The sequence below is a fragment of the Neofelis nebulosa genome, chromosome 4, assembly GCF_028018385.1.
Source record: "Neofelis nebulosa isolate mNeoNeb1 chromosome 4, mNeoNeb1.pri, whole genome shotgun sequence".
Taxonomy (NCBI): Eukaryota; Metazoa; Chordata; class Mammalia; order Carnivora; family Felidae; genus Neofelis; species Neofelis nebulosa.
The window spans coordinates 89,432,932-89,448,284 of NC_080785.1; the positions used below are offsets into that span (position 1 = coordinate 89,432,932).

At 39.1% G+C, this 15,353-nt stretch overlaps 1 protein-coding gene across 4 annotated transcripts in view; it reads right to left on the reverse strand.

Moving 5' to 3' along the window:
• ORC5 (origin recognition complex subunit 5) overlaps positions 1-12,716 on the reverse strand; it is a 167,206-nt gene extending 154,490 nt beyond the window's left edge. For all 4 annotated transcript variants that reach the window (XR_009260548.1, XM_058725348.1, XM_058725347.1 and 1 more), the window contains exons 1-3: positions 12,535-12,716; positions 9,010-9,102; positions 7,691-7,891 (exon numbers count right to left, since the gene is read on the reverse strand). Coding sequence is in view for 3 of the 4 variants with exons in the window: in XM_058725348.1 (XP_058581331.1) it covers positions 7,691-7,891; positions 9,010-9,102; positions 12,535-12,606 (366 nt within the window). In the remaining variant the exon portion in view is untranslated. The remainder of the gene's footprint in view (positions 1-7,690; positions 7,892-9,009; positions 9,103-12,534) is intronic.
• Positions 12,717-15,353: the final 2,637 nt, after the last annotated feature.

The window sequence follows — 15,353 nt, forward strand, 5'->3', positions numbered from 1 at the left end:
ATCACTGCCTATATCTAGAACTTTGTTAGGGACTATAACACTCTAATTTTCTAGGATTCTTTCTTCATTTATTGGAGGACATTTTTCTAGAAAGAACTTCTCCTCATCTGTTAGTTCCTCAGAAATAAAGTTCACACAGGACATAAGGGATAAATGCTTGATTCTTTCCTTTAATCTACCAACTTTCAAAATAAGTTTGTGCCTCTGTGGTTGCTGTAACACATCATCACACAAATGTGGTGGCTTGAAACAGACTAAAAATTTATTCTCTCACAGTTCTGGAAGCCATGTCTGAAATCAGTTTCATGGGGCCAAAATCAAGGTGTCTGCAGGGCTACACTCCCTCCAACAGCTCTAAGGTAGAATACATTCTTTGCCCCCTCAGCTTCTGGTGGCTGCCAGTATTCTTTGGCTTGTGGCTGCATCACTACATAATCCAAGGCCAGCACCTTCCAGTTTCTCACTTATTCTGTTTGCCTCTGCTTCCATTACCTGGCCGCCTCTTTTATGTGTGGTTTAGTCAAACCTCTCTTTGCCTCTCTCCTACACAAACATTTGTGATTGCATTTTGGGCTCGCCCAGATAAACCTGGTAAATGTCCCCATCTCTAGATCCTTAAGTTAATCACATTTCCAAAGGCCTTTTTTCCAAGGGGCCATTTACAGGTTCCAGGGATTAGGACCTAATATCCTCAGCGGCCATTATTTAGCCTACTACAGTGCCCTAGTAAATGAAATTCTCATGGTAACCAATGAGCTGAGGTTTTGTGATTTTTATATACTTGTTTAGTGTCATTATGAATTCATGGATTTTAACACATCTATTGTGCTTCCATCTACTGAATTGACTGTTCTTTTTGATGGCCAAACCATACCATGTTTGGCCAGTGGAAGCCTCTTCAAACTAGTTTCTAGGTCCTTTTTGTCCCCCCAGCTTTGAAATATAACTGACATATAACACTGCATAAGTTTAAGGTACACAATGTGTTGATATGATACACTTAATACTGCAAAATGATTCCCATCATAAATTTGGCTGACACCTCCATCACCTCACATAATTATCATTTCTTTTTCATGGCAAGAACATTTAAGGTCCACTCTACTCTCTTAGCAACATTCAAGTATATATAACACAGTATAGCATTAACTATAATCACCATGTTGTACATTAGATTCCCTAGAACTTACTCACCTTATAACTAGAAGCATGTACTCTTTGACCAACATCTCTCCATTTCCCTTATCCCACAGTCCCTAGTAACCAACCATTTTACTTTGTTCCTGAGTTTGGCTTTTTAGATTCCACATAGAATTGTCTCTGCCAGACTTAGTTCACTTAGCATCATGCCCTCAAGGTCCACCCATGTTGTCACAAATGGCAGGATTTCCTTCTTTCTCATGGCTGAACGATATTCCATTGTATGTATGTATATGTATGTGTGTGTGTGTGTATATGTATGTATGCATATACATATACATATATATATATATATGCATGTATACACACATACACACAATCTTCTTTATTCATTCATCCACTGATGGACACTTAGGTTGTTTCTATGATTTGGCTATTGTGAATAAAACTGCAATCAACATAGGAGTGCAGATATCTCTTTGACACCCTGATTTCATCTCCTTCATATATACACTCAGAAGTTGGATTGTGGAATCATATGGCAGTTCTATTCTTAATGTTTTAAGTAACCTCCACACTTTTTTCCATAGTGGCTGTACCAATTAACCTTCCCCTAAGAACAGTGCACAAGGATTCCCTTTTCTCCACATCCTCACCAATACTTATCTCTTGTCTTTTGGATAATAGGCATCCAATAGGTGTGAGGTGATATCTCATGGTTTTGATTTGCACTTCCTTGATGATTAGTGATGTTGAGCACCTTTTCATGTACTTGTTGACCATCTGCATGCCTTCTTTGGAAAAATGTCTATTCAGGTCCTCTGCTCATTTTCTAACCAGATTTGTTTGTTTTTGCTATGGAGTGTACGAGTTCTTTATATATTTTGGATATTAATCCCTTGTTCAGTAGATGATTGCAAGCATTTTCTCCTATTCTGTAGAATGCCTTTTCATTTTAGTGATTATTTCTTTTGCTATGCATAAGCTTTTTTAGTTCAGTGTAGTCCTACTTCTCACTTTTGTTGCTTGCTCTCTTGGTATATTTTAAAAGCTGTTGCCAAGACCACTGCCAACGAACATTTCCTCTAGGTTTTTTGGGGTTTTTTTCCCCCTAGGAGTTTTATGGTTTCAGTTTTTACACTTAAGTCTCTAATTCATTTCAAGTTAACTTTTGTGAATGGTGTAAGACAGGGGTCTAACTTCACTCTTCTGCATGTGGCTACCCAATTTTCCCACTGCCATTTATTGAAGACACTAGCCTTTCCTCACTGAGCATTCTTGGCTCTCTTGCCAAATATTAGTTGACCGTATGTATATGGGAAGGTTTATTTCTGTGCTCTCAATTCTGTTCTGTTGGTCTGTTTTTATGCTAGTACCATACTGTTTTACTATAGCTTTATGGTATAGTTTGAAATTAAGAAGTATAATGCCTCAAGTTTTTTCTTCTTTCTCCGCACAGCTTTGGCTATTCCATCTTTTGTGATTCCACACAAATATTAAGATTGTTTTTTCTATCTCTGAGAAAAATGTCATTTGAATTTTGATAAGGATTGCACTGAATCTATAGATGGCTTTGGGTACTATCAACATTTTAACAATATTAATTCTTTCAATATGTGACCTTCTGTGTCTTTTTGAAATGACCCTAGTTATAATGATAGTTACCTAGCTTTCTATTATGGCAAAATGTTGTAGGTTTATCTCGTGCGTTTTCTTCTCAGAACTGAAATAAAGAAAGCTGGCGTCTTTTTTTAAAAAACATTTACACTTTATTAACAAATCCTACTAGAAATTATGATAATTTAAAATAGGAACAAAATTAAAATGCAAAGAATATAATATTATTTCCCTAAGTAGTCCAAATTGTTTTGTAACTGTTTTATTAACAGACAGCTTGAAACAATCTATGTGAGTAATCAACTTAAGATATTTCATTTCTAATTAGACAAAATAAAGCTAAAATTATTTACTGCTAAAAAGCTATAAATTAGTTTCTCTACTATGCAATTATGCAATTTCCCCATCAATCTCCATTTAAATAACTCTCTAATCCAGGACACAGATTAATACAAATAACTGGTCTGTTTTTATGCCCATTTTAATGCAAAACACAAAGCTGAAGCAGTAAATTAATAGTTCATTCTTCTAATTTAATTTAGTTAACCCACTATAATGATTTTATGATATTCTAATAAACGATCCTTCTTCAAAAGCAGTTAACAGATAACTAATATTCAGAGAGATAAAAAATTTTAATTCAGATCCAAACATTTATCTTAATAATTTACACAAAAGCATTCTAATAGACGCTTGATTTGCAAGTTGGTTTACTGACTAGAAAATATTCTCCCACCTTTCTTTATTATAAGTATTGAAATGTACCAATTCATATATTAGAAGGCTGAACAGTCTACAGATGTACTCCTAAAAATTTTCCACACTAGGGACGCCTGGGTGGCTCAGTGGGTTGAGCGTCCACTTTGGCTCAAGTCATGGTCTCAGAGCTTGTGAGTTCAAGCCCTGTGTCGGGATCTGTGCTGACAGCTCAGAGCCTGGAGCCTGCTTCGGATTCTGTGTCTCCCTCTCTCTTTGCCCCTAACCCACTCACATTCTGTCTCTGTCTCTCTCAAAAATAAATAAACATTAAAAAAAAAAGTTCCATGCTAAACACCTCGAAACTTTTTCACACTTCATGTTTAGTCAATTAACAAGTACTTACTGAATACCTACGTTTATCCACTGCATCTGAAAAAATGAGTGGGGCCCTACTTATTCATAAAGGCTGTTCCTAGAATTTTTTGTTGTTGTTGTTGTATTTAAGTAATCCCTACACCCAACATGGGACTCGAACTCAGAATCCTGAGATTAACAGTCTGCATGCTCTTCCAACTGAGCCAGCCAGCTGCCCCTGTTTCTGCAGTATTGATTTTTTCCTCCTACCTAACCTCCTACCTAAAGACATTCAGCTTTGCAACTCTCTTTGTTGTCATCCACATATACTGAGGTCATTCCCTTTCATTCTTTAAATATTACAGTTTCTTACTAACACTTCTCTAATATAACTCCTATACTTTTTGGATATTTCAAAACCCACATTAATGACCCCCTTCTGATATGGACTCTTAATTCCTTAAATTCCTCTCCACCAGTGATCTTGTCTCCTACGTTATCTTACTGAAAGACCAACTTATTTCTTAGAACACTGGTTTCTGAGGTATGTATGACCTGTGGCCCCCTGGGGGTGGGAAGGGTGGTCCCTGATACCCTTTCAAAAGGTCGGCAACGTCAAAACTATTTTCATAATAGTACTGAAATATTATTTGCCTTTTACACCATGTTGATATTTGCACTGATGGTGCAAGTAATGGTGGGTTAAACTAGAGTTGCTTTAGCATCAATCAACTTAATGGTGTGAAACTATGCTAGTAGTAGCTGTATTCTTCACTTATTCACTTGCATTTTAAAAGAAATTATATTTCCGCCTCTGAGAAGATGAAGTATATACTTTTTCCTATTTCTCCTGCTAAGTAAAACTAAGAATCTTGAATACTGTACATAAAACGAACAGGGTTATGAAAGGCAGAGAGAAGGCAGGCCAGCTAGGACGGAGGAACGACAACTCAGCTTAGAGAGTATATTGCCTGAGCTGTCTTTTTGCCGCACATAGCCCATATGTAGAGCTGAAGAAGCCAGCAACACAGAAAGGCTAATGAAAATATGCCAAAAAAGCCCCACCAAAACCCTGGTTTCCCTAGTCAAAGGACCAGGAAAGAGAGAGGCTAGCAAGACTTCCAGAACACTGCAACTTCCTCAAGTTTTCTTTATACATCACTGATTTCTTCTCTGTCCTCATTTGTTTTTCCTTATCTCCTCATCACATAACCAATGGGTTGCCCCAAGACTCAGGCACTTGACTCGCCTCTTTTCTACTCACTCACCCTCTTGGTGAGCTAATAGCCCCTCAGCTTTAAACACTACTACCTCTAAGGGCGTCTCAGTGATCTTAGTCAGTTAAGCATCCAACTCTTAATTTGGCTCAGGTCATGTTCTCATGGTTCATGGGTTTCAGCCCCATATTGGGCTATATGCTGAAACTGCAGAGCCTGCTTGGGATTTTCCCTCTCTCTCTCTCTCTCTCTCTCTGACCCTCCCCTGCTCTCTCTTTCTCTCAAAAAAATAAAAAAAAATTTTTTATTAAAAAAAAAAAGGACTACTACCTCTATTCTCATAACTCCAAAATTATAGTTCCAAAATGGACCTCTCTTGACCCAAGACTCCAGTGTCCAAGTGCCAACTGAACATCTGTACTTGATTTAACATGCCCAAAACCAAACTCCTGATCACTCCTTCCCTGCCAACAAGATCCCACTAAGATAATGACAACTCCAACCTTTCAAGTGCACAAAAACTTCTGAGTCATCCTTAACTTTGTTCTTTCTCTCCTCCTCTGTATTCAACCTATCAGAAAATTCTGTCAAAATATATCCAGACCACTTCTTACCACATCTACTGCTACCAGTCTGGTCTAACCCAACATGATGTTTGGCCTAGATTATCATAAATGCCTCAGAACCAGCTGTATTAGTTTCCTACGGCTGCCATAAGAAAGCACCACCAACAGGGTGACTTTAACAACAGAAATTTATTATCTCATGGTTCCAGAAGCTAGAAGTCCAAGATCAAGGTGCTGGCATGACCATGCTTCCTCCAAAGGTACTACTGGAGGAACTGTTCCTGATCTCTCTCCTGGTTTCTGGTAGTCCCTTGGCTTGCGGCAGCATAGCTCCTATCTTTATGTGGCATCCTCCCTATGTGCATGTCTTATCTCCAAATTTCCTCTTTTTATAAAGACACCAGTCATACTAAATTAGGGGCCCAAACTACTTAACTTCATCTTAATTAGAACTGCAATGACCCTATTTCCAAAAGGTCGCATTCTGAGGTACCAGGGGTGAGAACTTCACCATATGAATTTTTGGGGGAAAGAATTCAACCCATAATGCTGGTCTGCATGCTTCTATCCTTGTACTCTTCATTTGATCTCAACATTACCACTCTCCCCCTTACTTAAACTAGCCTAACCACAATGGCCTCCTCGATATTCTCTGAATACACAAAGCATGTTCCAGGCTTTGTACTCATACGTTCATCTCTTTGCCTGGAATACTCTTTTTTCATGTATCTTCATGGCTTACTCCTCACTTCCTTCAGGTTTCAGCTCAGTTATCATCATCTCAGTGAGATCTTCTCTGTCTTCTCTATTTAGAAAAATAACTACTCTCCCTCACCCAATTGGTTCTCCTTTACTCTATTAGCTTATTATATCTGACACACTACTATTAACCTGCTTTTCATGTATCTTCCTCAACTATACTATAAACTGCAAGAAGGCAAGGGACTCTAATTTGTTCTGTGTTCTATCGCCAGTACCTAAAACAGTGCCTGGCACATAGGAAGTGCTCAGTAATTATTTGCTGAATAAGTAAATGAGCGAAATGAAAATGCGGAAGGAACTATTTTATACATTTCAGGAGATGCGAGATGCAAGAATCTATAAGATTTGGTCCCTTCAGGGAGTTTACAACTTGGCGGTTTTGATAAGGCATTATATTAAAATTTAATTCCAATTCCAGAGGTAATCATTTTTTTAAAAAGGATTAAAGTATTATAAAAATCCACTAAAACAGTACACATTTTCAGTTGTCTGCTAATCATTTTCACATTGATATAACAACTATGATTCAAACTTAACCAACCAAAAATCAATTGATTCATCTTTCCCCACAAACCTACTCTGTACACAGTGGAAGAATTTGACCGTTGCTGTGTCTTCCATTTATTCCTTTCTGCATCTTCTGCCCCAAGTCTAGTCCAGGCCCAAATTTCCTCTAATTTAAACAGCTATAAAAGCCTAAAAATCATTCCTTTAGACTTGAGTCTGTCATCGCTCACCGCCTCCCATCTATTTAATATGACTTGCATGTTAAACATATTTGCTGCTCTAAAATCTCCACTACCTCCTCACTGACTAGTACATGAAATAGAGCACTTTAGTAGTTTTCAAGATACTCTATTTTCTGCCTCCCTTACCTTCCTAGCTTTTTTCTCCCTTCATACATTATTACCCACCAAAACCAGACTACTTTCATTCCCTGGCTTCCACTGCATTTGCATACCTTTCGTTACATAATTCCCAACATCCGCAATTCCCCTTCTTCAGTTTCTTCCTATAATCCTCTAATTATCCTTTCAGGTCTATCTCAAATGCTATCACCTCATGAAGCTGGACCACATATGCCTTCATCAGTACTCTGCGTCTCATGGTTATCACTTACCACACTCACACATGATCAGATGTAGTATATGTCACAACTCCTCCATTACACTGAAGTTCCCTTTGGATAAAAAATACATCTAAAACATTTCTGTATCCCAAAAGCCCCTTGCACAGTGTGCTATACATAATGAGACTCAAAACAAATATACAGAAATTGACCCAATAAACAAACCAGTTTTCAAATAGATGATATAATGAAATTAAATTACTTACGATATATACAGTCTGATCCTTGAGACTTTCAGCTTTGGTTACTTGTTTAAATAAGCGAACAAAATCATTAAATGTTTCACAGGTTATGTGGGTAGGACATCGATTCTCTGAAGAACTAAGATGATTCAATTTGTTTAAAATTTGTTCTAAGAGCAGCCTCAAGGTAAAGCATTCAACACAATTCACAAAGACATGTGGGAGCTGAAAACAACAACAAAATGTAAACAGAACAGAAAACACACATATCCAGTAACGGCTCTGCTGGATGTTCTCCACTTGTCCTTCTGATCTACGTCTCCCCGCCCGCCACCATTCCCCAACCTGCTCTGTGTCCCAGGAGGCTAGCCACTACAGACGATATCATTCACACTCTCATATTTTCTGGCTCCAGTTGGATTCAGCCAACGAGAAGAACCAGGGGCCTGAAGGAAGCGGTAATAGAAAAATGAATATTCCCTTACCTCACACCCTCTCAGTGGCCCACAGTTCCACCATGGCTACATTCTTCTACCAAAGGCCACAGCCTGGCAGCCCCTCATCTAAAGCTACAGCTCTTGCTGTGAGCTGGTAACAATACCCTCCTATGGTCCGTTCAGGTCCAGGGAAGGCTAAAGCTCTCCGTGCTTTACCACCCCTTATTGATTCCCTTAACATTTCTTCAGCCTTTGTACAATAGTATCTTCATTAAACTCACTTCAATTATTTGAGTTTGCCATTTGTTTCCTACGAGGATTCAGAGCAAACTTGTACTTCCCTCTAAAAAATTCTTACCAAAAAAACCCCAAGTATGTGTTAAAACTCTTAATAGGAATTTCACACTAATTTTAAGGTAATATTCTAATGATGAACAAACCTGGATCAAAAAGAATTTTAAGAGTTTGAAACCACAGTAATCCCCCTATAAGGATTAAGCTAGCTCTTCATTTAAAGATCAAAATGGAGGTAATTCGAGAAGTAACAAGGAAACAAAGACATGCTTACAAATATAGTCTGTTCTCAAAATGAAATCACAAAAGCAGTACTGATCATTCTGAGGAAGATAATTTTTGGCATCTGGCACAAATAATGGGACCTATAACTATTTTTAGTGACATTCCACAAATTTCAACCAAGAAGGAAGCTTTTCTTTCTCTTTCAGGGTAACAATGTAACTAAGGCTACTTTATACTTCTTATAAGGCCTCTTTTACCCTATTTCCTTGCAAACTAGAGTCCAAAATATCCCAAACAAAATTTAGTCTGAAATGCCCAGGTGGCTCAGTCAGTTGAGCACCCAACTCTTGATTTTGGCTCAGGTCATGATCCCAGGGTTATTCTTACCTCTAAAGTTTTCAACAAAGTTTGTGTTACATAGGTCTTTCCACTGGCAGTATGCCCATAAATAAAAATTGATGGAAAGCTGAAATGATGTCTCTAAGAGAGAAAAGACAAGTATCAGTCCATACATTAAAAAAACAGAAAATAAACAATTATCTACTCATGAGAAAGGTTTTCATGGTAAAGTAAAATATTCGATCCAAATTATTTCAACAATGACCATACACTGGATCTATGTTCACACTGTGAACTTACTTGAGTTCAATCCTAAGCACATTCTCTATTAAGCACTTTATTAAGATTAAAATTTCTGGGGTGCCTCAGTCGGTTAAGTGTCTGACTCTTGATTTCAGCTGTGTTCATGATATCATGGTCATGAGATCAAGCCCTGCATCAAGCTCCATGCTGGGCATGGAGCCTGCTTGGGAATCTCTCTCCCCCTCTGTTCCTCCCCTGCTCATGTTCTCTCTCAGGGAAAAAAAAAAAAAAAAAAAAAAAAAAAATTAGTATTTCTGAAAAACTATACTTGGCATATTTAGTATATACTATATATCTACATGCTATATATGCAGTATATATGTATTTATACTTTTTATTACTGTGCAGGTTCACATATAAGAACTCTTATATTTTCAAATTTACAGGAGATTTCAGAGGTATTTCCAGGATAACTTTACCATACTCCATTTTTATCTTAACTCTTTAAAGAATATACTCCCACAGTCTGCAACTTCACTGTACATTTTAAAGCTTCGAAGCTAAGTATATATGATCACAAAGTTAGAAGGAATTTCAAGAGTCTCCTGTTCTTAGGAAAATTTACAGGATACTTTTAAATTATACATACTACATTTAGCCTGGCCTAAATGTACACATTTCATCAAATAAAACAATGATGAAATCTACATAGCATATATTTCAAAATACATATTCCCAAGATCTTCCTGCAATTTGTTAAGAGTCAGGTGCCTAGTGAAAAGTAAAGATTGTCAAACGTCCTTCTATTGGTCTCATTAATACTACAAATATGTTTCATTCATTTATTAGACACCTACCAAATGCTGAAAACTATAATAATGCATTGAAGAGTACAAATACCTGTTAAAAGACAATCTGCTTTGGAAGACTTCATAGTCCAGTGGGACACAATCATTTTAAAAAATAATCACAAAAAAATTGGATGATGCAATTTCCACAAGAAAGTAGAGTCTCTATGATCATCATCATCACTGCATTAACAGTCACATTTATTACATACTAGCCACTAAGTCACACATTTCCTTTTGCAAGACAAATCAGGGACTCAGATTTACACAGGAAAAAACTTTTTTTTTTGTTTTTATTCTTTTTATTTTTTATTTTAATGTTTATTTATTTTTGAGAGAGAGAGAGGTAGAACATGAGCAGGGGAGGGCAGAGAGGGAGAGAGAGACACAATATCCGAAGCAGGCTCCAGGCTCTGAGCTGTTAACACAGAGCCCAATGCAGGGCATGAACTTACAGACCGTGAGATCATGACCTGAGCCGAAGTCAGAAGCTTAAGGGACTGAGTTACCCAAGCACCCCCTTTTTTTTTTTTAAACTTTTAAAAAAAGTTTTAGTATTTATTTTGAGAGAGAAAGAGAGAGAGAACAAGCAGGGAAGGGACAGAGAGAGAGAGAGAGAGAGAGAGAGAGAGAGAGAATCCCCCCAAGCAGGCTCCACACTGTCAGCACAGAGCCGGAGGCAGGGCTTGATCTCACGAACTGTGAGATCATGACCTGAGCCGAACTCAAGTCAGAAGCTTAACCGACTGAGCCACCCAGGCACCCTTCCCAGAAAAAACTTTCTAACTGCATATCTCCATGGTAAAAGCAGCCCCCAAATAGAATTAAGATGGATGTTTTAGTATACAAACCCTTTAAGTTTATACCTAACAATCTTGTGAATTAACTGGCTCAAAAATGCTATCCCAAGAATTAAATGCATGCTTGCTGAACATCTCTACTATCCAAATACCTATAAAGAGAAGGTCAAGACATCCTTCAGGAAAATTTTTCCAAACTACACTAAAACACTCCTTTTCTAGAATCCTACCACACTGGTCTGCAGCCACTATTTGAGGCTTAGTAATATTCCACCTTTAAACATCTTTCAATTGTTACCTAGAATTATACTGAACTCTTGCACTGTTACTTAACCTTTCATGGTCATGCTTAAATCTTCTTAACCAACTGTAATAGGCCAGGATCTGGCACAGTGCCTCATATAAAGAAGAGGCTCAGTAAATACTTATTTGCTGAGCAAATAAAAAAATCTGCTTAGAAATATGAACCAGGGTTTTTTAGTTTAGTTTTTTTTACAGTTTTTTGGATCTCGCACATGCACAGCACCTTGAAAAAAAGCCATTATTAATATTGTTAAATGTGATTTGTAGTAAGCGCAAAGGTCAAAACCCTTTCTGTGACCAACACCAAACCCATACCAGTCATCTCTGTTGGCCAATATTCTCTTTCTAGAGGACTGCTTCTAGTTGTGGTGATCTGGGCTTACCACTTCCAAGGAAGGAATGCATAAAGCATAACCAAGAAAGTATTTCAGTGACGATATGGATAACTCTAACTGAACGCATGATAACCAGAATACTAACTGAGGATGCAGTCATTGACCTCTTACTTCCCTAACTACTGTGCACCTTTAGAAGAACTTTTCCATACTTCGCAGACTCAGACTGTCACCCAACATTCTTAGTTGGATACAAGTACTTAAGAAAGCAAACCAGAAGATGGCTGAGAGGGAGGGATGAGTCTAAGCCTAAACTCTCATTTCCTCCCCTCGCAGATAAGACCCAAGTCTGATTAACTTAACTCCATGCCTAATTAATGAAGCTGAAGCAAAAGGCTCACCAAAAGCCACCAGAAAACAAATAGATGAAATTGTGAACTGGTGAACATTACCTCCTAAAGATGGCACTTACCCTCCTCTCACAAGCATCACCTGAACTGCTGGTCAAAAATTCTAGACAGAGATCTCAAGGCTTTGCAATTCTGGAAAAGCTACTAAAGTCTTAAACCTGAAGACTGCCTTGGCCCTCACGAGTCTTGCAAACCACCACCTATATCCAGGCTTCATTTACCTCAATGAAACGGGCCAACTTACATTCGGAAAAACAAACAAACAAACAAACAAAAAAAACTGCAAACACACCTGTTGTATAAAGTCTTGTTCAGCTGGGGTAAGATACTAAGCAACTTCCAGTAGCTACTTTGGGGTAACCATCTCAAAAGCGTGGCGTGTGTAAACGAACACGTCCTGGGCCAACGTCCTGTGTGTGGTGCTGCCTGTGCCGTTTTCTTGTAAAGGTACTAATAAGTTACTTTGGGTGTAGGAGTGGGGTAGACCTACAACAACCCCTGTTCTCAATGAAAAAATATGGAGTATTGCCCCACAATCCAAACACGAAACTAAAAAACAATTAGAACATGTCGCAAGGCCACGGAAACGTTTGCCTCCGGGATTTGGAAGAGAAAAGATAGTTTCACACAATACCTCTCCAAACAGGGACTGCAAGGTGGACACTTGGGACTCGCGACAAAGCACCGTGTTTTCCAAGTGAGGCATTCCAGCGAGTACCACAGGGCAGGGCAGCACCCAGCCAGCTCCTGGTCCAGCTCCAGCACCCAAGCCGCAGCCGCACCTCCGCCCACAGTCCCGACTCCCGCCGGAAACCAGACTTGCGAGGCTGTGGGCGGGGCCGGCGTGCCCGTGCGTCGACATGACGGCAGCGCGCACGCGAAACGTCACCCCGCCCTCATCTTCCAAGGTCCGAGCGGCGGGTCTTTCTTTTTCCTCTTCGCTGTGAGGTTTTGCTTGCGTACTGTTGGTGTTTGGGCATCTCGTTTGCAGGTGTTCGCCGTCCAAAGGCCAGGAGAGCACGTGGGGATGGATGAACCGAAAAACGCCTGGAAGGAGCTACGGACACTGCGGGTTCCTAAGGACCGCGACCCCGTAGCTTTGATTTTTTTGCCTGCAAAAACCTTGAGTCCCGGGAGCTCTCGTTCCTTAGGCGCCATCGAGGGAAAGAAGGCAGGCATGGAGCTGAGGCCCCTCTCCTTATAGGGGCATGAGGAAGGCGGACTGAGATAATCGCTAGTCTAAAGATGGCCTTTTTTCCCCTATGAGGGTGTCAAAATTAGAGGTCTCCAGTGCAAAGAAAGGGTGAAATGGGGTTGAACATACAACTTGGAATTACTAGTCTTCGTGCAAGCCTGAAACCATACCTGGCAATGCCTTTCCCTCCTGAAGGGAGGAAGTTCCAAGGTGTGTTGGTGAGGACGCCAGGAACAACAGTAATGCTACCTTTAGCATAAGGCTTTCACCTGTATTTATTCCAGGAACACCTACTGGAAACCAGATACAGGATGATTCTGGAAATGAAAGACAGAAGTAAACAAATGTGGAAGAAGAGAACTTAGGGTCCTAAAACCCCTAGGTTGGGGCCACTGACTCTTCTTAACAGAGAGAGACCTTGGAAAAGTTGAACCATTGATTTTGAACTTCAACTTTCTTTTCATAAAATGGGGATAATAATAGCTGGGGTATTGCTAGGAGTAAAAGATTATATACTTAGGGGTACCTGGGTGGCTTAGTTGGTTAAGCCTCTGACTCTTGGTTTAGGCTTAGGTCATGATGGGGAGGGGGGTGGTTCATGAGTTGGGGCTGGCATAGGGCTCTCTGCTGTCAAGGCGGAAACCGCTTCAGATTCTCTGCCCGCCCCTCCGCTGCTCCTACGCTCTCTCTCAAAAATACTAGTGTTTTTTTTTTTTTAAAGGTTATATACTTCGTGTCTGGTATATAGAATTAATTGTGGACATCATGGTCAGAATCTTGTGGTGGCAAAAAGGATCTTTAGTTATTCTCTAGTTTTTAACTAAATGATTTGTTTACCAAACAAATATAGATGCTTTAGTCCCAAAATATTGGCTGATAAAATGTGCTTTCAGGTTATTGTTTTTCAATCCCATTCTGAAGTCTAATATGCATTGTGATATACTGGCATCCCAGGCTAGTAAAATATATATTAATTGTTTAAAAAGTAATCAGGCAGAAAGAAAATCTCATATAATGGTTGTGGAATTTAGCCATGGCATCAGATAAACTAGAAGTAAGCCCTAATGTAGATGGAAAACCGCAATATTTTGTTAGAGCGATAATCTAATTTTGTGAAAAATGTCATCCTCCTTTTCTGATCGTCATTTTCCCTTTCACCAGATCTTCACCCTGTGCAAGCCCCTGTAGAACCTGCTCTCCTTCCTACCACTGCTTTGCTCACCTCATCTGCTTCTCTCCTTTGATGTTTATTTTTGAAAAAAAGAGAGAGAGAAAAAGGATGAGCATAGGAAGGGCAGGTCCAGAGAGGGAGACACAGAATCTGAAGCAGGCTGCAGGCTCTGAGCTGTCAGCACAGAGCCAGACATGGGGATTGAACTCATGAGCCATGAGGTCATGACCTGAGCCAAAGTCAGATGCTTAAACGACTGAGCCACCCAGGTACCCCTATCTGCTTTTCTTCTTGAAGCTTGCTTCCCTTCAGCCTTATGCACCCGTGCTTTCTCTGGGCATGCTCCAAGTTCTTGTGTCTAGACAATTTGCTCAACCTTATTCCTGTGGCTCACTTCTCAATTTGGGTCTCTGCTCACATGTTACCTTAAGGGGCTTTCATTAAATATGTATTTTACTTGTTTATTGTCCATCTCTCACTAAAATGTAAGGTCACTGAGGAACTGAACCTAAAAAAGTTCCTTGTACAGAGTAGAAACTCAACAAATAAGTATTAATTAATGACTTATTCCAAATGGCTAGCATGAGTTCTAGTACAGAGTCGATGTTTAGCCACATTTGCTTAATGAAATTAACTATTGAAAAATTCTTGTTAAAGTAAAACATCATAAAAAGCCCCAAATGTCTTAGTTCCAAAAATGCTTTCTGTGCCTTAAAATATGGCATCCCATCTTTACTCAGCAGTCTAGTATAATAGTTTTTGCTACTTTGAAGACTCAAAATATAAATGGTTGTCCAAAAAATAAGCATATAAATAAATAAAATTGGGTTAAAATCTAGGCAGTTTACTCTGAAATTAAGCTACTGTTAGGTCCTTTGGCCATTTACTGGTAAGGAAGTTTGAATGTGAAGGACCAGCATGGTCTTTAGAGATTGGATGATGTATGAGTGCTTGACTGGCTCAGTTGGAAGAGCGTGTGACTCTTGATCTCAGAGTTGTGAGTTTGAGCTCCATGTTGGGTATAGAGATAATTAAAAGAAAGAAATTAGGTATTATATCCTCAGTACCACATTACACTTTTGTAAAA